The sequence below is a fragment of the Podarcis liolepis genome (assembly GCF_965112155.1).
Source record: "Podarcis liolepis genome assembly, chromosome: 5".
In the NCBI taxonomy this organism is placed as follows: Eukaryota; Metazoa; Chordata; class Lepidosauria; order Squamata; family Lacertidae; genus Podarcis; species Podarcis liolepis.
The window spans coordinates 100,440,583-100,464,901 of NC_139556.1; the positions used below are offsets into that span (position 1 = coordinate 100,440,583).

At 45.1% G+C, this 24,319-nt stretch overlaps 1 protein-coding gene and 1 long non-coding RNA gene across 4 annotated transcripts in view; one reads left to right on the forward strand and one right to left on the reverse strand.

The window, feature by feature from the left end:
• Window positions 1–23,376, reverse strand: TFRC (transferrin receptor). Of its 3 annotated transcripts, none has more exons than XM_083504093.1 (19): window positions 23,298–23,376; window positions 16,043–16,101; window positions 14,830–15,043; window positions 13,360–13,564; window positions 13,104–13,232; window positions 12,551–12,656; window positions 11,527–11,649; window positions 10,980–11,078; window positions 10,605–10,744; window positions 9,834–10,000; window positions 9,175–9,294; window positions 8,998–9,083; window positions 8,848–8,911; window positions 7,921–7,988; window positions 7,564–7,610; window positions 5,548–5,629; window positions 4,597–4,830; window positions 4,061–4,201; window positions 1–3,000 (listed from the first exon to the last, which is right to left on the reverse strand). In XM_083504093.1, exons 2-19 carry the CDS (start codon window positions 16,073–16,075, stop codon window positions 2,758–2,760), a joined length of 2,301 nt encoding a protein of 766 aa, XP_083360219.1. In that variant the 5' UTR covers window positions 16,076–16,101; window positions 23,298–23,376; the 3' UTR covers window positions 1–2,757. The 3 variants fall into 3 exon arrangements, with proteins under 3 accessions (XP_083360219.1, XP_083360217.1, XP_083360218.1); XM_083504091.1 differs by lacking the exon at window positions 23,298–23,376 and adding an exon at window positions 22,521–22,899; XM_083504092.1 differs by lacking the exon at window positions 23,298–23,376 and adding an exon at window positions 20,227–20,389.
• The window catches only part of LOC310707565, a 143,064-nt gene that overhangs the window by 73,676 nt on the left and 45,069 nt on the right, over window positions 1–24,319 (forward strand). The gene's annotated exons all lie outside the window — the stretch shown is intronic.

The window sequence follows — 24,319 nt, forward strand, 5'->3', positions numbered from 1 at the left end:
AAGTCTTCCTTGTTCTTTATTGACAGTCAAGTCTTGCAGTTCTCATCAGCCATAACACCAAGATTACAACCCCCAACTCTAAATAATCTCATAGCACAACAGCACAAAACACAAATTTCAGAGATACACATAGCTTATATATTTGAGATTCAGTCCAATTTTTCCCCCAGTAACTATGTCTACGCTTTATTACCCACCCAAGATGCATGCAGCGCTATGGGAAGACCGCTACTACTTTGATGACCCGGCATTCACAGGCCTCATGAAACGGAGGAAAGAAAACCACGCATGGGAAATTACCAAGCTAGATTTTTTTCACTCTCACACACAAAAGGTTTGAAATGTAATTGACTTTATCTACACCAGCTTTAACCAACCTGCTCGTGCCCTCCAGCTGTTTTTAAACTACAATCCCCATGAGTCCCTGGAGCTGCAGGCACTACCAAGTTGGGTAAAGCTGGGGTAAACAGAATTACGACGTGGAAGAGATTTTACAAGAACACATGACTTTCCATCCTTGTGCCCAGCTCATCAAGCTTTCTCCAGCACAAAGCATGAAATCCCAGTGTGCGGAAGCTGCTCATTTAAGCAAAGAGCCTTAAAAGCAGCGCTTATGAATAGTATGGAGAGCATCTTTATCAGCCTGAGTCTTTGGAGAGCCAGAATACACAACTTGTTTCTGCTGAGGAATATCTAAAGGGATGTTCCCACAGATGTATGAACCAGATTTTTGTACCAGAAGCCAAGTAAAAAAAGTGAAGTGCAACAATCACAGTAGATTCAGTTATTTCAGTGCAAGCAACTGATCAGAATCATCCACTCAAGCTCTTGAAGCATTCCCAACCGACACCCACATTTTAACACAAATTTCTTTATAGCCATAAGCAACTCTTATATACATTCATCCAGCCATTTCTTGAAGTCTTAGAAGTAGATTTGAACAAAAAAGAAGAGAAAGAAGGGTCAGGCTTCACCAAGAGTCAGCAAAAGCCCACTGCTCAGTCGTCTCCAAGGTTCTCAGCAATATAAAACTAGTTGTGGCAGCCAATTACTACCCTGGCCTTGCCCACAGCGTGGCAAGAGCCACTAAAGTAGTTATTGGATCCAGCACAAAGTGAGACCAGACAAAGACAGACAGTTGCAGATGTTTGAATATACATGTTAGATACTAACGATCATGCTCTGCAGGTGTTATTGCATGGTGAGCATTTACAAAAAAATTATGGGAAACACTGTCCCCGATAATTAAGACACCCTTAGTGCAACATATGGAGGTCACTGCCTCCGATACAACACTGTGGTAGGCAAAAACTACCTTGTTCTTTAACATTATGGGAGACACTGCTCCCGATAATGTGACCCAAGTTCTCATGATACATCGCAGTGCTGGAAGTTCTGCACAAGAGCTGCTGTTGGAGTCAAGCACAGCTCAACACAAGCCTGCAATGGTTTGCATCAGCCTAAACACAACCAGGAGTCAGAGGACTGATAGAAAGCCCAAGTGATGGGGCTCTAGATCTACTGAAGGAAATCCCCATCACATACTGGTTGCACCCAGTCAAAGGAAGCTTTTCATTGAAAGGGTCAGGCAGAAGGTGCAGCTCACAGCTTTCGCTCTATCTTCTGAGAGTGAAAAGCAAGAGTAACACCTCCCGGGACTCCCCCTCACCTGCTCGGACTGCATGCTCCAAGAGATGAGACGATGTCCCTACCCTCCGGAATCCCAAATAATCTTCCGAAGGGATGGTGCTGTTGCAGAACACTGAAGGCTTGGTGGCAAAAATTCCAGTTATCATGGTTGGATTGTACTAGCAGATGCTGCTTTATCAAAAACGACAGTATAACTGTCATAATTATGGAAGTCACTGCTTCCGATAATTATATTCTGTAGAAAAAACAAATACCATTTATAGTGAACACTGCCACTGATAAATAAATAAATAAATACCTCGATACCAAGTCTGCAGAGTCAGTCTCTCAAACAAGTGCTGCAAGTTAAGACTAGGCCAAGAGACTTCTCGTTTACTGAAAAGGCCTCACAGCAAGGGCTTGAGTACAACCAGTCTCCTCGTAGGAGGAACGGTTATTGTTTTAGTTTTTAAATAGTACCACAGGACCACTCAAGGTACTATAGCCTTCATTTCTTTGGCGTGGCCTTCCTTAGTACGGAAAGGAGCAAGTCACAGGAGAATTTCACCTGGGACTCTCTCAATTCCTATTGGGAAGGCGAAAGGTTTCATTTTCATTCCCTGCTAGACAGATCTTATGTCAAGGTGTGTTGGCTGTATCCCAGAGGCCAAGGGGTCTATGGAAGAGCTTCTGTACCCAGGGGAGATACTTCCTAATAGGATCAAAGACGTGGGAGCTTTTAGGCTCACAAGTCACACGACAACTTTGCTCTGGAAGAGTCTGGGAGGTCAGGTTGAATTCATAAGAATCCAAGAGCCCTTACAATTCTTATGAGTTCAATGCTCTGGTTGCTTTGTGTGCCTCTCTTGGAAGAAATGCTTTACTCAGCCCAAGATCAGCCTTCTCAAATTTTGGGTTAGAGAGGCCAGCACATTTTAAAAGGTGAATCTACATACATCTATGTTCTCTGGGTCAGGACATTTTAACTTGCTTGGAATTGCTCAAGTTTCAGCCTGGACAACTAAAAATCCTCTGAAGGCCTAAGGGGACTTTGTTATGTGCTACTGGTTGAAAAGGAAGGGGTTCCCTGTTGCTGTACTTCAGAATTAATTGTAGCTTTCAACTTTCTCAGAACTCATTGTCTGTGTTCCAGATGTCACCAGAAAGGGCATTAGCAGCACTCTGGATCGTCCAGGTTGCCAGAGCAAGCTGGTTCCTGAACAAATCTTCATTGAAGGCGCTCCTGTTTGTCTTCAAGAGACCCAAGTGGTCCAGCAACGCCTGGAGAGTATGGGAGCCAGAACCAAAGAAGATGTGCCGGAGAGGAGTGTCTTTTGGAGAGAGGTACGGGGAGAGGAAGTTGTACTCCACCTTAAGAGGAGAGAGAGAAACACAAGTGAAAAAGAGCTCTGGGATTAGGCAACCCTGACAAGTGCAAACACCCTCTGAATTGTTGGTGACTTGTGGAAACCAGGAGAATACAGAGCCCCAGCAGAGTCTTCAGACATTTCCTTCCTCCAGCAGAGCAGCTTTTTCCAGAGTCCCTGGGTAAGGGAAAAACTCCTCTCCCACACAGTTCAAAGTGTTTGTCTCTAGATGGGTGGCGCTGTGGTCTAAACCACAGAGCCTAGGGCTTGTTGATCAGAAGGTCGGCGGTTCGAATCCCCGTGACGGGGTGAGCTCCCATTGCTCGGTCCCTGCTCCTTCCCACCTAGCAGTTTGAAAGCACGTCAAAGTGCAAGTAGATAAATAGGTATTGCTCCGGCAGGAAGGTAAACGGCGTTTCCGTGCGCTGCTCTGGTTCACCAGAAGCGGCTTAGTCATGCTGGCCACATGACCCGGAAACTGTACGCCGGCTCCCTCGGCCAGAAAGCAAGATGAACGTCACAACCCCAGGGTCGTCCGCGACTGGACCTAATTGTCAGGGGTCCCTTTACGTTTTTACTATCTACTCTTAGACAGTTATTCTGGTCTTTGAAGTAAAGATGCATATGTACAGATCCACTAACACAGAGGTTCCCAACATTTGGCCTACCGCCTCCTTTTCAGAAAAGAAATTACTCAGTGCCCCCGCTGGAAATCTACCTTCTTAGGCAAACCAACAGAAAGATGCAGTGACAATTTGTGTTCTTTTATATATCTATATTTCTACCTACATTCTACAACATAAAGAAAGATGATCAATATTAATGGATTCTAGACTACTAGCTGATTAGACCAGAGGGACCATGTACAGAGCTGACTACTCCTAGCTTATGGTTATCACGGATTTGGGCTCTTAGCCTTGTCATTGTAATTTGCACAGGGACTGATCAGATTCCAACAGGTCATCAGGTTCTTCTGCTATTCACTCCACCAGGGTTTACAAAATCTCTCAGAAAAGGCTCCCTTAAGATTCTCACCCCTTTGGGGAGGAAGGGAAACAACTCACTTTCATGATCCTGTCATTCAAAGCACGACAAGCAGCCTTGTTGGTGAGGTCGGTGTTTCTGATATCTTGTGTCAGGGTGCTTGTAGCTCGGTTGAAGTCTCCACGGGCAACCATCAGCCACTGTTGGCCCAAGCCCATATTCTGCAAGCAAAGACAGTAGGCAAGTCTTTTATGCAATATTTGAAATGGGTGGTAAAAGAACAATTTTCTCCCTTATGCTCCTTTAGGAATCCTCCCCTCCTGTGCTGAACACTACAAGGGCCTTAATCCAGGCTGGAGTCCTGAACAGCAGCTCTCCTGTTAGGGTCCAAATAAGTACACAATACAACCTACTGTTGGTGGCCCCCACTGATCTACTACAGATGAACATCTATCCCTACAGACATTTGTCTCCATTAACCCTACCCAGTGCCAGAAGCATTTACATTGCAAGAAACCACTGTGAACACCACAAGCGCTGCCGCAAGACCAGGCACGCCACTGCAAACCTGAAACAAAACCCCACTTCCCCAGCACCTCTTGGTATTTTGCACTACCTGCATCTCTTTCCGGTATGGAATCATCTTCCCTATAAAGTCACGCAGCTTGTTATTGTAGCTCTCGTAGTCCAGGTACAGTTCGTGGTCATGCGTCATCCTCAGAGCTATACGGCCAGCGATCTCAGCTGCTTTGCGGATTGTACTTTCCGATTCATAGGGGGGGCTGAAACGCTTCACCAGGTTGTCCAGATTGTCGAATTGGGTGTCAAGGAAGGGATACTCTTTCTCATTCTGCAAGAAGTAAACAGAGTAAGATTCTTTGCCTGGTGCTCCACACTTCCCAAATGGTTTCTCTCATCTATTTGAAATACTTCACATTGTCCTAGCAAGTCTTCCACATTCAGAAGACAGAAAATGGCAGGTTCTTGTAAATTACAGTGGTACCTCGGGTTAAGAACTTAATTCGTTCTGGAGGTCCGTTCTTAACCTGAAACTGTTCTTAACCTGAAGCACCACTTTAGCTAATGGGGCCTCCTGCTGCCGCCGCACTGCCAGAGCACGATTTCTGTTCTCATCATGAAGCAAAGTTCTTAACCCAAGGTACTATTTCTGGGTTAGCGGACTCTGTAACCTGAAGCGTATGTAACCTGAAGTACCACTGCAAAAGTAAAAGAAAAGCTGCAGTGGCAGGGTATTTTTATTAGGTCCAACGGCGTGTCACAAAGTACCAAACAATTACTTTTCTTCCTAATTCCTCAGGGTGGCTCTCAACAAATGAGGTCTAGGATGCAAGCCAGTGAAGGGTCAAATTCAGGAGGTGGTTGCAACCTGTCTCCATGATTTGGCTTACATTTTAAAATCTGAATGGGCCTTCTGCATAACTGACTGCTCCAGTCAGATTCTCCCAAGAGTAGGTATTGTGCCCTGCTGTGGCCAATAGATAATTTTCAAGAGGTAGCACATAGATGAGCTTGGGCCAGGAAAGCAGAACAGCATTAACCAACTTACATGACAGAACTGGAATGAAATAGATGGTATCCCCGAGTAGGACAGAAAAGGAAAGGCTGCGTTATCAATACGAAACGGGACCCTGCAAAAGGAGAAGTTTTCAGCTGCTGTGCTCAGCATTGAAGAGTCATATACTTCAACAGAGGTTAGAAAAGCCAAACAGAATCCCAGGGTCACTGCAAGGTACACATGGCACACAGTTCAGCTTTTGCTGTGATCACATTTCTAGCTTTTGGTAAGAGCCTATTTCTCGCTTTTTGGGTTGCAAAAGTTTGTACAGTTGTACCTCGGTTTTTGAACAGAATGTATCCTGGAAGTCCGTTTGACTTCCAAAACGTTCGGAAACCCAAGGCACGGCTTCCGCTTGCGCAGGCGCAGGCGCGCCGGAAACCATTGTGGAAGCCCAATCGGACAATTGGCTTCCAAAAAAAAAGTTCAAAAACCGGAACATTCACTTCCAGGTTTCAATCGTTCGGGAGCCGAAATGTACAAGTACCAAAGCATTCGACAACCAAGTTATTGTCTTATGCCTGCCCTGTTACCCAAGAAAAAGCACTGGCAAGGTAAGACCAATGTTCCGATGATTTAAACTGACATCTTTTTTTATGCCAGATCTCAAGGCAGCCTTGGAGATGGGCAGAAGAAGCAAAACTGATGCCCATCTGCTGCGGATGGAACAGAGCAGGTACCGTATTTTTCGCTCGATAACACGCACCCGACCATAACACGTATGTAGTTTTTAGAGGAAAACTAGAAAAAAAAATTATAAACAAAACAGTGGATGTATGATTTTTGTGGTTCATGCTGTGGCCACATGTGATCTGACGCTGAGTTTGGGGTAGCCCAATGCAAAAATCCTGAGGATCCATGTGGATCCATGTTTGTAACCACGTTTTTGCACCACTGCAGGCCCAGGCAACAGTGGGTGCATGATTTTTTTGGTACAAACTGTAGCCATGGACATGCTATGTGATCTGATGGTGAATTTGGGGTGACCCAGTGCAAATCTCCTGAGGATCCATGTGGATCTGTGCTTTGTAACCACGTTTTAAGTGGGGAGGGAAGGAAAAGCACTCAAGGGACAAGAAGCACGCGTGGAGCAAGCTCTGCTTCTCTCCCCCCCCCCCCTAGCAAGCTGAAAAACTTTGCTAGAGGGACAGAGAGCCTGCTTGCTTTAAAGGAGCCTACCGGACAGGAGCTGCTTACACGAGTGTAAGCGGCTCCTGTCCGGTAGGCTCCTTTAAAGCAAGCAGATTCTGCTTCTCTCCCTCCCCCCCCCCCCTTAGCGAGCTGAAAAGCAAAGCGGGAGGAGACTGAAAATCTTGCCTGCTATTTCTAGCAAAGTGGGAGGAGAGAGATACAGAGAGCCAGCTTGCTTTAAAGGAGCCAACCGGACAGGAGCCGCTTACACTCATGTAAGTGGCTCCTCTCCCACTTTGCTCCTTTAAAGCAAGCAGGCTCTGCTTCTCTCCCTCCATCCCCCCCCCCTTAGCGAGCTGAAAATCTTTCCTGCTATTTCTATTTCCAGCAAAGCGGGAGAAGAGCTGCTGAGTGGGGAGGAGGGAGAGAAGCAGAACCTGCTTGCTTTAAAGAGCCAACCGGACAGGAGCCGCTTACACTCGTGTAAGCGGCTCCTCCCCCCTCCCGCTTTGCTCCTTTAAAGAAGCAGGCACTCTGTCCCTCTCTCCTCCCCATTCAGCGGCTCTTCTCCCTCTGGAAACCACGGAGGAGGGAAGCATTCGCTCCGTAACACGCGCAGACATTTCCCCTTTCTAGGAGGAAAAAACCGCGTGTTATGGAGCGAAAACTACGGTACTACAGGTCGTTATACTAAGGTTACCAGATATTTTTTAATGAATCCGGGGACACTTTTCAACTTCAATGGATTTTGTATGGGGACTGATTTGTAAATCTGGGGAATGTTCCTAGGAAACGGGGGTGTCTGGTAACCTTACGTTATACTACCAGGATCACAAGGATTTCCCACCGCAGCCACCCGTCTGTAACGATACTTACTCTTTTCTGGCCAAAGTGGAGCGAAGATCAGTTGACGACACAGTAATCTAAAAGCGAATAAAAGATGCACATTTCAATAAAACCTTCTCCTGATAAAGTACAGTCTTCCACCCCTTCGTCTAAAGACTCTAGTGTTCTGCAAAATTCTGAAGGATGATTTGTTATCGACAGGTATTCCCAGCCACTTTTGCCATCAAAGAGCTTGAGGTAGCAAGACTCATACATATGGCTGTGGAGTGTTTCTCAAGCTTTTGATGAAGACCCTCTGTGCGGGAAAACAGAACATGGCCCCAGTACCAAGTTTATGGTTCAGCTTCTCCAGGTCACTGCCTGGAACTTTCAAGAGACGATACTCACTCCTGTGACTGCGTCTTCCAACAACCTTTTCAACATGGGGCTGGCAGAGAACCTGAAGTCCTTCGAGCCTGTGGGGTACAATTTAAAAGTATTAGTTCAAGGCCTACTGAGATGGACTGATGCTCTGCAGTGCAGCTATGGACTGTGGCTATACATATTCACTTCCATTTTAATTTCAACGAAGTACATCATCATCATCAGCCTTTGGGATGGAGAGGTGGCGTTTACCTGCAAGCACTAGTTACATACCTCAGGTGCAAGGAAGCTGAGTTTGTTTCCTTTTTGCAAAAAAATAAGAAACAAGGACACTAAATGCTTCTCAACTAATACCTTAAGGGAGTAAGGAGGGTGCAACTCTGATGTGACTGTAAGGGACAAGATTCATGTCCCACAGGATTTTTGCATGATGCTCCCATAATAATGAGGTTGTAGCAGGAGCATTTGTAGGTTTTCATCTTACAACTTCCAATGTCTTTTCCACCTGCATTTTCTCTACATGGGATGCTGGATTAGATGGGACACTGGCCTGATCCAGCAGACTCTTCTTAGGCTCTTATGGAAGTTAGTTCTATGGAACAGTTAAAGGCCACAGCCCCTACCCCAAGTGGCTGAATTTCAGTAAATCAAAGTGGCAAAGATCTCCAAGGGAAGTTTAGCCTCAAAGTGCGTTTTTAGTCTGATGAGCAAAAGAAACCAAGAGTTTAGCGCCCGCAGTCTTTTGCGCCAGTCTAGTCTAGAAAATGACCAGGATTGTTTATTTTTTATGTGTAACGCAAACACACTCACCCTTTCTTAAGATTGTTTTGGACAAATCTGTTGTACACATTTATCCAGTTTATATTATCCAACTTAATCATCAAATCATATTTACAGTATTAAATTTACAGGGAACGCCCTCTATCACATGCAATCTTTAATGACAATTACCCGAAACTGCTGCATCCAAGTTGATATACGCAACCGCCTTCATGTGGAGAGATGAGGAATAGCCCTGAAGACAGTAAAGGAACAGCAGCAATTAGCTATTTGCGTGATTTGGCTGTTCTGAACTGACCAATACATTGGAGCCGAACTTACTTCCAGCCATTCTGTGGCACCGACAGCTCCAAAGGCTCCAGCACTCCAACTGGCAAACACAATACTCCGGCGGGGCTTGTACCCATCTGCAAAGAGGAGAGGGGACAACTACTATATCCAGCTCTATATTCATGCCGAAGAATCCCTTTTGTAGACGCTCAGTGCCAATCTCCTTACCAAGTTTCACGATGTCAGAGAGTGCTTTGGCAAGCTGCCGAAGCAGGCTGGTTCCTACACCAGCCTTTACGACCCCAGGTCCCCAGGAATCACGCTGGGCTCCAATGACTACATACCGATCTGCAAGACAGGGATCAGCCGTTAGAGCCTCTATCAGAATCGCAGGATGGAGAACTAAGGGTATGCTTAACACACACTGTGTTATGGTGCACACCAGTTCCTTGCAACTAAGTCAGCTGAAGACTTGGGGACTAGCCTATGCCATTATCCTAGTATATTATGCAGCACAACCTTCTTCTGCTCAACAGCACCAAACTGCAATGTGTGGATGCGTTTCAGTATCTCTTAGCCACCGATTTCACTACCAAACAGGCATAATGCATTTAATAGAGCATCTTGCTAGGCTGCTTCATGTTAGCCATCTTGCAGTATTTCCATTACAGGTATCCTGTGAGTCTGGACTGCGCTCTGTTATTGAACACAGGCTGGGCAAGTAGTCTGGCATGCTGCCCACACAGCATCTCTGTAGATCATTTGCAGAGTAGGCCAAATGCCCATCAACGCCATGAGGGAGCTCTGAATCACGAAATGGTAAGAAATGAACTAAGGGACACCAATCCTTCCCTTTTACATCTGCAACAGATTGGCAAAGCTTTTACCTGGATCCTCAAAGCCTTTGATCACACCAAAGATGTTTAGGATTTTCTTTTCCACAAGCTCATTGTTCACCCGCAGCGTCACACTTCTTCCATGAGAATCTGACCGAAGCTTGTATTCACGGAGTCTTCCTCTCCATGGATCTGGACAGTCTGGCACATTCATAGCGCTGAAAAGAGGGAAAACTAGTTATTTGAAGCACACAGCACCTCCTACCAAGGTCCTCCTGAAATGACAGTCCTAATAGCCAAATTCTGGACTCTTGGTGATTTAAAGCACAAAAGGAATTCAGCAAGCAGCTTTACTGGGCCTAACGCACTGTTTATTTCTACTGGTAGAGGCAACCAGAGATAGCTCCTAGAAAGCACAAAACTTCCTCACATCACAGTCAGCAGCTTTGGACTATAGGGAGGCACCTACTTCCAACCAGCTACAGAGCATTACAGCTTCTGCCTAGCAGAGTGCAAAGAGTACCTTGTCAGGAAGGAGGCTGTCCCTCTCCCCCAAATGCTGCTATGTTGTAGGAATTCCTAGCTGGGAATATGTGGCATTGCTATCATTCAGGTGCCAGGCAAACACATTTTTGCCAGGCATTATAGCAGCTTTAATCCAGTAAACTTCCATCTGTTTTTGAAAGTGAGGGGTTTTTTTGGGGGGGGGGCTGCTCTGATTTGGGTTTTTTAAAAACTGCATATCACCCTTAAATCTGGTAACAGTAGCTCTTGAGAAAGGGTACTGACTCTATCATTAGCTTGAAGGGAGAGTTTGTTTACCTGAATATTTTCGTTGCAGCAGAGCTTGAAATGGTTTGTACTGGAATGTGTGGGAGGCCTGAGGATTCAACTGGGGGAAACTGAGTATGGTTGAAAGACGGAAATCCAGGAGTAAAAGGGTCTCCTGTCCCAAGATGAGCCTGCCAAGGCAAAATCCAAGAATTATATGAAAAATGGAGACCAAAAAGCAGTTCAAACAGGTCTATTTCAGGGCATTGACAAGTTAAAAGGGTGGGATTATGCCTCTGTTTGCTCAAGAGGAAGCTATTTGTCTTTGTCTTTCATTTGTTGTGCTAGGCAGGCTCCAGAATCCATCTAGGAAGCCTGCAGAAGAGGCACCCACATTCACCCAAGGAGATATAGGAAACCACTCACGTGTCCAAATTGGGAAGAGCTCTCTCTAAGTTCTGGATAGTCAGCTGGATCTGGATATATCAAGACTCCTACAGCACCCATCTTCTTGGCATTTGCCACCTAGGAGGAGGAGGCATTTAGCATATTTATTAGCAGGTTTGTGCCAAAGAAAACAGCAAAATATTAAATGGAACTGGTCAATTAGTAGAGCCATTCCACTGTGACCATTGCCCAGTATCTGTAAAAGCTCTACAGCCCACCATGTAGTCATTTTCCCATGCTTCTGTCCATTCACAGCCATAGTGGCACATATGCTTTTATTTAGTAGCCAGACTGTTTTTTTTGCAGAGCACAAGAACGACCTGGGAAGCACCAGGTAGATCATAGAGTTCAATTTGGCTCAGAGGATGGCGTCTGTTGCATGTCCATTCTGGAGACAGTGCCAGCTTGTGAGTCCTGAGCATTCGTGACACGTGACAGGGAACTGGAAGAGCCACCACAGGCTCCCTACAAATTCCTTTACCATGCAGCATCTTTACTGGTCCTGTCTTAAGAGCAGAAAACTTACTTTTTCAGAAAAAGCAATTTCTCCAGCTCTCACAAGGATCACTGTTCCAGTTAAGTTGACATTTTTCTGCAGCAGTTGATAGAAGTCTTCATTGCGCCCATAGTTGGCATAAACAGGTTTTCCCTATAAAAGAGCAATTGAGCGGCAAACTAATCTTGCTGCATCTCCTTTTCAAGCAGACCACAAGATTTCACACTAGAGACACCTTCCTGAGCTACGATGAAGAACGGTTCCTGTTTCATCCCCAGAAATCTTAAAGCATCTTAGGCAGCATGACTGAGAAAATGTAGCCAACCAATTGTCTAAGCAGAGGATAAGGTCCAACCCCTGGCCCAACAGAAAGAGTAACAGTGTGCTTGGAATATTCCCTAAGGCCTGGAGACCTTGCTTGATTGTATCCACTTCTTGACGTGAGTTAGGACTACTGTTCTACACACTACACATGCCCATTGACTTATATAGGCGACATTAAAGATGAAGTTTTGTTTTCAGGTAACACACAGAGTTAAGTCTAGACCAGTGTTTCCCAAACCGTTTTTTGGGCCATGCCCCACCTAAACATCTCTAAAATCCTGATGCTCCCCACCCAACATATAATTCTTATTATTCAAAAAGTGAACGGTTCACGTGGAGGAAGCCTAAAAGGCCATTAGCTGTAAATAACTCATTCTCGAATTGCCCTTCTTAAAAATCAAACTGCCCCCCTGTAGGGCATGTGCCCCACATTGGGGGCCATGGGTCTGGACCAGGCATCCCCAACCTGCGGCCCTCCAGATGTTTTGGCCTACAACTCCCATGATCCCTAGGTAACAGGACCAGTGGTCAGGGATGATGGGAATTGTAGCCCAAAACATCTGGAGGGCCGAATTGTAGTCTAATTGTAGTCCAAAACATCTGGAGGGCCGAAGGTTGTGGGTGCCTGGTCTAGACCATTGCAAACCAGCTTACTTACTTAATGTACAAACTAGCATGCCACTATGTTGAAAGCAGAACTTCAGGTACCTAACAAGCCAAGCCAACTTACAGAAACCTCTGTACTTTCACTGTATGCTACATAAGCTTGAGTCTCCAAAGCTTGAGGAGTCTCCAAAGGTTCACTTGGCTGTTCCAGGGAAACTTCATTCGGAGATCTAAGAAAGAAGAATAACAGCAGTCAATCAGAGCGTTAACACAGAATTTTAAAATGTTTTTAGTCCCAGTTACACAACTAAGGGCTGCACATATCCTGGACCATCTAACTATCACTCTTTGGGGAACTTTGAAATGCAAGCCTGTGCTAGTTTTTACTGGTTACAGCTAACCCTGTGACCACTACCCTAGGACCAGGAGGACAACAGCAGAAATCACAGCCTTAAGATCAATTTGAACCTGGACCTTACTAGACAGGAAGCCTGTTCTTTTCTAATATGTGAATATCCACTTCCTGTATTTTGGCTTTCCACATTGGGTTAATTCTCAGAAGATCTGCCGACCAAGTTATACTGCAGACACCTTGTTGACAGCTTCATATAGAATCAGCTCTAGTGTTTGAGACCGACCAGAGGAGCTCTGATATGAAGAACTGAAGAAGCACATACCCTGGGGTCTGCAGCCTGACGTAGTGCTCATCATTCCAGACTTTATCCAACTTGAATTTCTCAAACTCTTGATGAATGATATTGGCTAGGTTCTCATCTCCTGGACTGCCAGCATCTTTCTGACCGAACCTGAACACAGAGGTATTCCAGTTAAGTTATGTTTCCAGAAGCCAAGCATTGCAGCCAGCCATTATTTTGAGTCTACTGAAATGCTCTTTTAGAAAGGATTTTTGAGAAGGTTTCTAAAAAAGCTTACCCCATTTTATCTCTGAAAGTTGCAGAGCGCAGCCTGGACGACAACTTGCTTTTAAGGTCACTCCAGTATAACACAGGTTCCGGTTCCGGTGTGTCATCTTCAGGCTCGGTTGAGCATCGAAAGCCATGGCATGCTGCTTCAACACCATCTTCACTTTTCATTGCCTGTATCCTTCCACGGAAACTCAGATAGCCAATCAGGAATCCTGTTTGTGTAGATTTATTCATTGAACTTAGTTTATATACCACCTTTCTTAAAAACAAACAAACCTCAAGGTGGTTTACAAATAAAAAACCAATACAGTGGTACCTCGGGTTAATTCGTTCCGGAGGTCCGTTTTTAACCTCAAACTGTTATTAACCTGGGGTACCACTTTAGCTAATGGGGCCTCCTGCTGCGGCCGCACCACAATTTCTGTTCTCATCCTGAAGCAAAGTTCTTAACCCGAGGTACTATTTCTGGGTTAGAAGAGTCTGTAACCTGAAGTGTCTATAACCCAAGGTACCACTGTACAAAATAAAATGCAATATGCTATACACAAATACAGTGGTAACTTGGTTTTCAAACGCCTTGGTACTCAAACACCTTGGAACCCAAACACTGCAGTGTTCCAGTTTGTGAACTTTTCAGAAACCAAACGTGCTCCACTGAGTGTTACACTTTCATTTTGAGTGTTATGCTGACAATTTGAGTGCCACACTTCCGTTTGAGTGTTACGCTGAGGTCTGTTGGTTTTTGCTATTTATTTTGCCTTTTTGTGGCTCTTTTTTGTGTGTGATTGTGTGGAACCCAGTTCAGCTACCGATTGACTGATTGTGTGACTGAAGTACATTGTTTGCTTTCATTTTATGGATCACTGGTCTCATTAAATAGAAAAATTCATGTTAAATCTAGGGTTGGTTTTTAAAAGTCTGGAATGGATTAATCCATTTTGCATTACTTTCTGTGGGAAACCTTGCTTTTCGAATGGACTTCTGGAACAGATTAAGTTTGAAAACCAAGGTACAACTGTACAGTATTCCAGACTTTGTAAAATTGAAATAGTTGATGAATAGATGATGGCTTTACATATGCAAACCCAAGAAATTCAAAATTCAGAGGAACTTCTAGCATGTTCACGGGAGCACCACCAATGGACAAAATTCCCCTCTAACTTTTTTTTACAATTCCAGCAAAGATCAGGGTGGGTTTTTAAAAGTCTATGACTATTCCTGTGGTTTGATACCATTGCTGCATCATTTTTTCTTTATTTTCCTGTAATGAAGATACTCCTGTATATGTCCATAAGTAAATCCTCCCTAGAAGATTTAATACCCATGTGGCACCGTTTTAACTTTTAATACACCAAGTTTATTTTCTAGGAAACACTGCTGAATTGTGCCTACCGGAGGGAATGCATTATTCAGTGTGCCTTGGAAGATACCAAAAAACCCCACAAATTGCTCCTTACTTCTCACCTATTCATCTTACCTATAAGGAAAAGGAGAGCTGCCCCAGTAAGTACACAGCAGAGGTGTCGATTGTTGTTCCTTGGTTTTATTGGTCGGGTGTGAAGATGGTCAATTCCTCCATTTTCAATACCTTCCTCATCTTCAGCAGACAGTTTCATTTCCACATGACTATTGTCTCCATCTGGCTGTCGAGACAGACTGAAGCGGGTGTACGAGAGGGGCTCTCCTCCAAACTAGACAGAAAAAAGAATTCATCAGAGATGAATGAAGAGTGCTAATATTAAAGACACCAAGCTCATTTGTTGGTACTGATAACACAAATAGAGGCCTTTAATTCCACTCACCTGATTAGAACTTCAGAGTGTAAAACAGCTTTATGGCATTTTAAAATCTAACACATTTATTATGGCCTAAGAGTCTGCAGGCTGTGGTTGACTTCATCTGATGAAAAGGAATCTCGTTCACAAAAAAATATGCCATTTTGCTGATCTTTCAAGATTGCTTTTGCTGCAGTCGGCTAATATAATAGCCTTGCTGCAAATTATTTGTAATAATTGAATATCTGAGATTGGAATAAAATCTGATACATATGAATAGGAAAAGTAAGTCTGGCTGTTCTTTCCCTATTGTATATCTTGACTGAATCAAGGAAAGGAGGCAGAAATATATAAAACATGACAAGGTCTCACATACTTGGCTTAAAAATAAAATTTGGGGGGGGGGGGTAGGACAGCTTATGAGATTAACGAACATGACATAATCAGTCCAAGGCATTTACATAGACATGACCCTGCTCATTCGTAACATAATTAACCCATGCGTCTCTAGGGCTAAGGACCAATCAACATGGGAAGGCTTAGATTTAAGCTCAGCAGTTGAGGAGCTACTTCAGGAATGTACAGGCACAAATACTTGTTTCCGTTGAACAACTGGCTACCTACAGTTCTCTGTGACAAAGTGTGGTAGATAGCCAGTGGCCCCCCTGTCCCCATTATCTCCAGCCTGCATGGCCAATCATCAAGAATGGTGGGAACTACAGCTTAGCACCACCTGGGAGGCCACAACAGCATCCCCATAATTAAGAGTGCCATTCAGGTCCAATTCTGCATGCTGGAACAGCTTTTGCAGACCAAGCTACATGTAAAGACAGGGACTAAGTGGTGCATCAAGGTTTTGACCAGGGAATTTTTATTATATGAGTAACCCTGATAATGCAGTTTGATCATCCTTACCATGTTAAATATTGCTTTCCTAGCATGATCCATAGCTGGTCACTCCTTCAGGTACTTAACTGAAACACAGATGTTTGAAGACATTTTAGCAAAGCAAGGTTTTCATTAGGACAGTAAAAGACACATCTATAAGGCTCTTCCCATCAAAACTAGAAGCTGCAGTCACCACTAGAGGCCTCTACAACCACATGGACAGATTATCTGCAACACTTTGATATACAGGTGCACTGTACTCCATTCTATCTTTATTGAGCCACATAGTATTAGGAAATGGAATTTAGAAATACCAGCTAGTAGGTAGCTTTCCAACATGGCTACCTGGCTCACTTACCACCTGTTACCCATTGTCAATGATGCTCTTCCTGCAGAAAGAGGACACGCTGGCAGCTGCCACAAGCAGTGGCCCTAGCTAGCACCCATTACCAGAGATGCCACAGGACACCAGGCAACTATTGAAGCCATGCAACAGTGCCATCTGAACTTAAAAGCTGCACCTTTTGTAAACAAGATGCAACTCATGAATTAATTACTACTCTAATTCAAGTACTGGTAAGGACATTAAAAGGACCCCTGACAGTTAAGTCCAGTCGCGGACAACTCTGGGGTTTTGGTGCTCATCTCACTTTACAGGCCGAGGAAGCCGGCGTTTTGTCCAGTTTTCCGGGTCATGTGGCCAGCATGACTAAGCCACTTCTGGCAGAACCAGAGCAGCACACAGAAACACCATTTACCTTCCCGCCAGATTGGTGCCTATTTCTCTGCTTGCACTTTTTGGCGTGCTTTCGAATTGCTAGGTTGGCAGAAGCTGGGACCGAGCAATGGGAGCTCACCCCATTGTGGGGATTCAAACCGCTGACCTTCTGATCGGCAAGTCCAAGAGGCTGTGGTTTAGACCACAGCACCACCCGAGTCCCTTTTAATGAATGGACAATTAATTAATTTCAATCACTTTTTAATTTAAAAATGGACATGCAGTATGATAAACAACGGAACCAGGGATGGGACTAAGGAGAAGTCAACTCTTTTCTTTATGTTTGAATATGTATTGTTTTTGGAAAATTAATAATGTATACATATATATTTATAACAAGTATAATTCACATGGCATGATGGAAATTTTGTCCTGAGTAGCTCAGTTCTGCAGCCATGCCCGCTACTTTCAAGGACTTTTTTTGTGACAGGCTTCACCTGTCACATACAGAGTAGATGACCTTTAACACATCTACATTTAGAAACTGTTGTTTAGAGTTCCTATGTAAGCTTGGCATGAAGTCTATGTGCATATTTCACCGAGTTATTTTAGGGGTGGAAAGGGGAGCTTAAGGATGAAAAAGCTTCACAGAAGCCCTAACTAGTAATCTTTTGCTGGCGTTCAGCAATACACAGCTACTTTATTCCGCATGCAAATGCTATGCTTTTGCATGCCAATTTTCTTGGTCGGCAATAACTGCAGCTGTAGCCATGGTTGAGGTGAGAGGTTTTTCCTTTTTAGTATGTCATGTCTTGAGTTTTTACTATTTTTTATTGGGAGCTGCCCAGAGTGGCTAGAGCAACACAGTCAGATGGGCGGCATACAAATAAATTATTGTTGATCTGGCTTGTTGATTGCTACATATGAAGTGTGAATTGGTTAGTAAGCAATCTCAAGAACATATCCAGCTGGACTTTCCCTTTCTTACCACTACCACCAACTATCCTGTAGGAAAGCCTTTTTAAAAACCGCTAAATGTATTTGAATGACTCCTGTAATCTGCTTTGAAAGGACTGTATAATGAGTGGAACGGTGTAAATAATTGTAATACAGTGGTACCTCGGGGTTAAGAACTTAATTCGTTCTGGGGGTCTGTTCTTAACCTGAGACACCACTTTAGCTAATGGGGCCTCCCACTGCTGCCGTGTGATTTCTGTTCTCATCCCGAAGCAAAGTTCTTAACCCGAGGTACTATTTCTGGGTTAGCGACATGGGATGTTTCAATGCTGTATTTTTATGCCTATTGTGAAATACTTCCTGGATGGTCCACTGCAGAAAGGCAGCATGCACATAAAACTAAACTGAAGCTCTATTACCTGTAAAAAGACTCAAACCTACACCCAGATTTATCCTTATCAGGCCAAGCTCTTCATTCAGTTGGATCAAGTGACTCAAATTAGTTTATTACCTCCAATCCTCCCAACAAGATTTGATCTTCAATCAGTCCCTGAACACAGATTTTCCAAGCTTCCTCAGATCTTGACATTTTATATTTAGGTAGATGCTAAAGTTCTAAATGCCAGCACCAGTTCTGAATAGTGTTTTCAAGCAGCTTCTTTTCTTGGCAAAATATATAAGGTGTAAGATTTCAGCAGCAGCTATTTTACTTGTTTGAACTAATAGGAATATGAGTTCACGTGCACCTTCAGAACTGATGCAAGGTGCATGTCTTTATGCTGTATCCAACACATCAAGCAAGAAGCAGCCCCCAGAAGTCCCAATACATGGCAGAATGGCCAGTCTCTCAGTTGTGAAAATGTGCCAAGCATACATATATACTGTGTTTGGAGTTACATGAAGCTCAGGAGTCAAGCTTAGCCACAGTCTATCTCTGGCTATTACACATCAGCAAATGATCCCATAGCCTGGCCAGAGAAGATAACCGCTTCGAGGAAAACTGGGTAAGCTGCTATGCACTTAGATAGCAAGCAAACGAACTCCACCTTTCTGTAGAAAGCAATGAGTCTTCCACAGAAGGAGGCAACTGATATGTCCCTTTCAAACTTTGGCTTCAGGAACACTAGGGTACACAGAATCACCTTTTACACAGGTGGCCCCGTTAGGTAGGTGTTAAATGCTTGCAGCTACTGAAGTGGATCAACAAGCACACAGCTCCATTAAAAACACCAAACCAGAAACAGCTTACAGAAGTGGCAAACCTCAGGCTAAACTTTTAAGTTATTACACATCCACATTCCAAGCATCTACCTAAAGTAGTGATGAAGAACCTGTAGTCCTCTGGATATTGTTGGACAGCGACTCCCATTATCCCTGACAACTGCCCAGGCTGGCTGGGGCTGTTGAGTCCAACATGTGGAGGACCACATAATTAATATTTTAATTGCACTTGTGCTCTACTGTCTTAATATTCTGTCACAGGAAGTTGAGCTAGAAAGAATCTGGAACTACTCTCAACGTAAAGTAATAAAGTTCTACAGTATTTCATTCACAAACTGGTTCAGCACACTGCCTTATTTAGCTTGTTTGAGTAGGTTCTAGGATTGCCAGAAACACTGCAGTTGCAATATGCTAGAATTACCAGTTTGTTCTAACAGTTTATGAAGGAGTCAAAACAAGCCAGTTTGGCCTGATTTAATCTCACCATACCTTGCACTACTATAGCAGTCAAGGAGTCTTCAGCACAATGAATAAAGCAAGAGTTCTAGAACTCTTAGAACATATTTTCATTCATGGCAAGGCAGAAAAGTAATAGATATACTTTACCTATAACTTCACAAACTAATGTTTACAGTAGCACTAGGTGTGTCACCAGCTCACTGCCAAGGCTTTCCATTGGTGGCTAAGTTTTCATTTCAGTATCTGCAGGGCACCGTGAATGGCAGAGCCCAAGGTGTGCCAGAAAGCTATACCAGTGACTAGGTGGCACAAACTGCTTGTTGAAACTGTCCTAAACAAGTCAACTCACCATGAACCTTCATGTACATGGGAAGCATTGATCTGTTTAGCGTAACTGTACTGTCAACCAGACTATACACCCCATTTTTATTTATAAAATACGTATTTATTATTTCAATTTCTAGCCTGCTTCGTTTTACAGTGCATAAAATATCTCAAGTACAAAAAAATGCAAATCAATATATTGTAACTATAACTATCTAAATGCTAATTCATTTCAAAACGTGATATAAAATCCAAATAATTCATTTTGATAACAGGGTCATAACATTTCATTATAAAATACTTAAAGCATATCAATTGATAGCCGTTAGCTAAAGCAAATAAACCAGAGACAGATATGCAAAACACTTCCAATGCAGTTATTTTACAATAATATAATCAGAAGGCAGCACATGGCAGTACTATGCCATATGCTATAAAAATTAGTGAAGTGCACAATTTTTTTTCATCTAGACTAAAATGTGCAGACAGTTCCTAGCTGCTTGATCATTTACTATAAAGTGCTCAAAATCACCTCTCAGTAATCCTCTCAGGAAGGCACTCTGTCGGCAATAGATGGCTTCAATCACCTTCAGTTTAGCCTCTCACCCCAGACTCCCATTAAAGCCATGAGGTAAGAGTATTGTGGTTAAGAGTGCATATATGAAACCAACCCACCTCTCACAGTGAGGCTCCGCCCAACACCCCTCCCTTCCTGGGCTGTCGTTCCCCCCCCCAACCAGGATTTATAGCTAGTAAAACAAATAAGAGCTCCTTCTGCCACCCACACTAAGGATCAACCCCTTATAGGCTGCCCCCTCAGTGCCTCCTTTTACCCCTGATCCTACCAGCACTAAAACAATTTGCCACCCCTGCTCAATGGCTGCTGCTGCTGCTGCTGCTAAGCACTCTGCTGATCAAAGGTTAGTGTCACCTCCCTTCACCTTCACATTTATACGCAGTAAAAAAAAACCTGGAAAACATGAAAACCTCAATCACGCTGCCATTACTATTTAAGTAATTGTTTAACAGAAGAATCCTAATCTTGCCTTCTTAAAAGAAGTCCCATTGAATTAAATAATGTTCTAGCATACAGTAGCAGCCACTTGCCACGAAGTCATCAGAACGGTCAAACATCTCTGCCCTACATGTGTGGTGGGATTCTGTGGGAACTCACGGTAGAATTCATTTAAAGGCACGCAACTATTGCAACTACTTCCCTTCCATCTCCTCTATTCTTAACCGGTCTGACTGCACAATTAACCTGTGATGCAAGGGTCCGCCACATTTGCACAGCAACACAAACCATGTCCTAAGGATGTACTTTAGGGTGGTGACACAAGCCTCTACAGAAGCTCTTCTAGCAAGATTTGTTTCTGAAGCTCCTTTTAACTTGGGCTGCTTACACACTATACATTTAAAGTGTTCTCAAAATAAAGCTTGCTGGCAGAGCTTCTGCTCTGCATGCAGAAGGTTCCAGGTTCAATCAGATTTGGGGGAATCTCCTGTCCGAAATCCTGGAGAGCCATGGCTGGTCAATGTAAACTAAATGAACCAAGGGTTTCCCTCTGTATTTGGCACTATGCCTAACAAGGCAGCCTTCCTCAACAACTCTGCACTGGGGAGGAAGAGGAAAATTAATGGAAAAGCAGCAAGTCATACTGCACCAGCAGACAAGCACATGAGTGGGCAGAACAAAGAATTTAAACGAAGATGAGTAAAAGGCCCTGGGCCCAGAAATATCAAGAAAAATGAGCCTCCTGTACTAACCCATCGTTATTCTTTATATAAGCAAGCTGGGGCAGAAACCGCGAGGGAGAAGGAGTAACAGCCAATGGGCAGGCTTGTTGCCTCACCCCTTCCTTTCCCAGCATGCTGGGCCCCCAGAGTTATCCCTTCAAGGTCAGGAAATATGGAGCCATGCGCTCCAAGCACATGCAGAGCTCCCCTCCCCAGTCAAAACCCATGGAGGTTCACCTGAGGGCCCCTATCCCTAACAACAGGATCCTGCAACTACACAAAACGCAGCGCATACATGCCCCACGTTCTCCCCGGATACTTCCGACTAGTTAACGGTAAAACATCCCCCCCACCAAGACCTCTGTAGCGCCTTTCCTATTCCCCAGTAATAGGTCCTCCTCCTGTCGAGAAGCACGATTTCAGCTCTGCTCTACAAAGCACAAAGGCCACAAATTGCATCCCCCCCCCCGCCTCAAACAACCCATTAGCTTGGAGATCTTCCCTGCCCGCCCGCCCTTACTTCACCCCACCCCACATTATGCGGAGCAGGGACGCCTCAAGCCCTGGTCGGCCTAAAGAAAAGGTCAAAGCCGAGCAATGTCACGTAGGCAAGCTTACAAGGAGATCGACCGCGGCGCAAGAAATGCGCAGAGACTTTTAACAAAGGGAAAAAAGGGGGGGGAGGACTTGGGAGGGCGAAGGGCCCCTTTTAAGCGAAGCGCCCTTTTAGGGCCGCAATGCAAACGGGATACCGCCCACCCCCCAAGTTCCCAGAGCCAGCCTCCCATTGCATAATGCAAAGCCTCGCGCAGAACCTTTTTTTTTTCCCCGCCCGCCAGCGAGCTCTGTAGGCAAATGAATGGGAGGAGAGGGAACGAGCGTGCCTGGGGCGCGAGGCTGTGCGAAGCCGCCGCCACCTCCGCGCCTTGCAAAGGGCGCAGGCACCATGCGGCATTTGCATGGACCTGGACCACAGCCAGACGGAGCACGCGCCCGCGCCCACTGGGGCTGCCGCACGCCAGACCCCCGCCCGCCCGCCCCTCCTCCCGAGAAAAGCCCTTCTCCCGGAGGCCTCCCCCGCCGCATCACCTTTCCCAGGCAGGCCCTCTCGCGCGGCGGTTGCCGCAAGCACAACCAGCTCGGTCTTACGAGGAAAGGGCGTCCAGCAACGCCGCGCGCAGGCGCGTAAAAGGGCAGCCCGGAGCCCCGCCCACCGGCGGCGTGAGCGCGCGACCCGCTTTTCAAGGAGCGGCTGGGCGGAGCTCGCCCCGAACACACCGCTGCACGTGGGAATGCTGAGACGCGGGTCCCACGCGCACGGGAAGCGGGGGAACCTCTCCCCCCCCCCCAACACATAGAAAATAATAAAACTGAACGGCCCAAAAGCACCGTCTCGGGTTTCGCCCTCTCCTTTGGGCAAAGAGCGAGGCTGCCGGCCGCCTTCGCCTCAGGCAGCTGAAACGGGCTGGCAGCAGCGAAACCGCCTTTTAAGCAAATAGGACGATGAAGGTGGTTTTCTGAGGCGGGGGCTTCCGCCTCAGGCGCGCCTTTAGCTAAGACGCGGGTCGCTCGTCATGTCTGTAATTGGCCTGAGGCGGGGAATAACAATAATAATAATAATAAATTTTATTTATATCCCGCTCTCCCCAGCCGAAGCTGGGTCTTGGAGGGGCTTCTCTGACAGCGCACAGAAATCGCGTCCCGCTCCCTCGCCCCGTGTAATGGATCTGCTTATGCACTCCCTGCCCGCTCTACGGGTCTGACAGATTCTTGTCACGGCGGGTTGGGCTAGATGACCCCTTGTGGTCCCTTCCAACTCGACAATTCTATGACAGCCTTGAAAGCGCCTCGAAGCTCTCGCTTTACCCTCTGTGACAAGCGCAGAGCAACAACAGGCCACCCTCCTTCCCCCCTCAGGAAACCGTCGCTTGTGGCTGCAGCTTCCGAGGCAGGAGGGCGGCGTTAATACCACCCACCCAAACAAAAAAACCACCGTAGCTGAGGGAAAAAATGGGTTCCGGGGTGGCTGGGACACGTCGCCGTCCGCTCAGAGCTTTAATTTAATTTTAATTTAATTTGAAAAGGCACGAAAGGAAGCGCGAGAACAGGGTGGGGGTTGGGGGAGAATCAGCATCGATTACTACTACAAGTGCCAAGGTCCGTCCGCGGCCTCTCCCCTCACGCCCGGGAAAGAATCACAGCCTTCTTAAAAGCGACGGAAACAAAGGAGGGTTTTTTATTTTTATTTCAATGTTATCTCAGTCACCTGACAGGTTTCAGGCTGGGTGGCGGAGCCGATCGCCCGCAGGGAGTTTCTGAGGGAAGCGAAGCTCAACGGCCGTGGGGGAGGGGAGGGGCGGGAAAAAGGCGGGAAAAAGAAAATGCGCTGCCTGAGAAGGGCGGGAAAGAGGAAGGAATGGCCTCGCTCCTCATAGAAGTTGTTGCTGTTTAGTGGTGTCCGCCTCTTTGTGACCCCCTGGACCAGAGCACGCCAGGCACTCCTGTCTTCCACTGCCTCCCGCAGTTTGGTCAGACTCATGCTGGGAGCCTCCTTTTTTTAAAAAAAAAAAAAGAAAGATATTTATTAGAGTTTCCAATTTTTTACAAACAAAAAGAAAAAACAAACATAAAAATATTAAAAACACTTAAATTTCGCAACTTATTTTCTCATAACTTATTTCCCCGACCTCCTCTTACCTCCCCTTCTTGTATACCCAATTTGAATTGTTTGTACAGCAAATCCTTATCTCAAAGCATTACAGCTTAAAAAAGAAAAAAGAAAGAAAAAACAACAACCTTATTTTCTCTCCATCATCTTAAATTGTTATAACTTTAAATTCTTGCTTACAAAAAGAAAGTCATTTTATCATAATTACATCTTGAAACCA

Coding starts and splice junctions, on each gene's coding strand:
- TFRC (XM_083504093.1), bottom strand. CDS start 16,075: ATGGATCATGCTAGGAAAGCAATATTTAACATG. Junction 10,745..10,979: donor GCTCTTCCCAATTTGGACAC/GTGAGTGGTTTC, acceptor TTGCCTTGGCAG/GCTCATCTTGGGACAGGAGA. Junction 9,084..9,174: donor CTCTGACATCGTGAAACTTG/GTAAGGAGATTG, acceptor TCCTCTTTGCAG/ATGGGTACAAGCCCCGCCGG.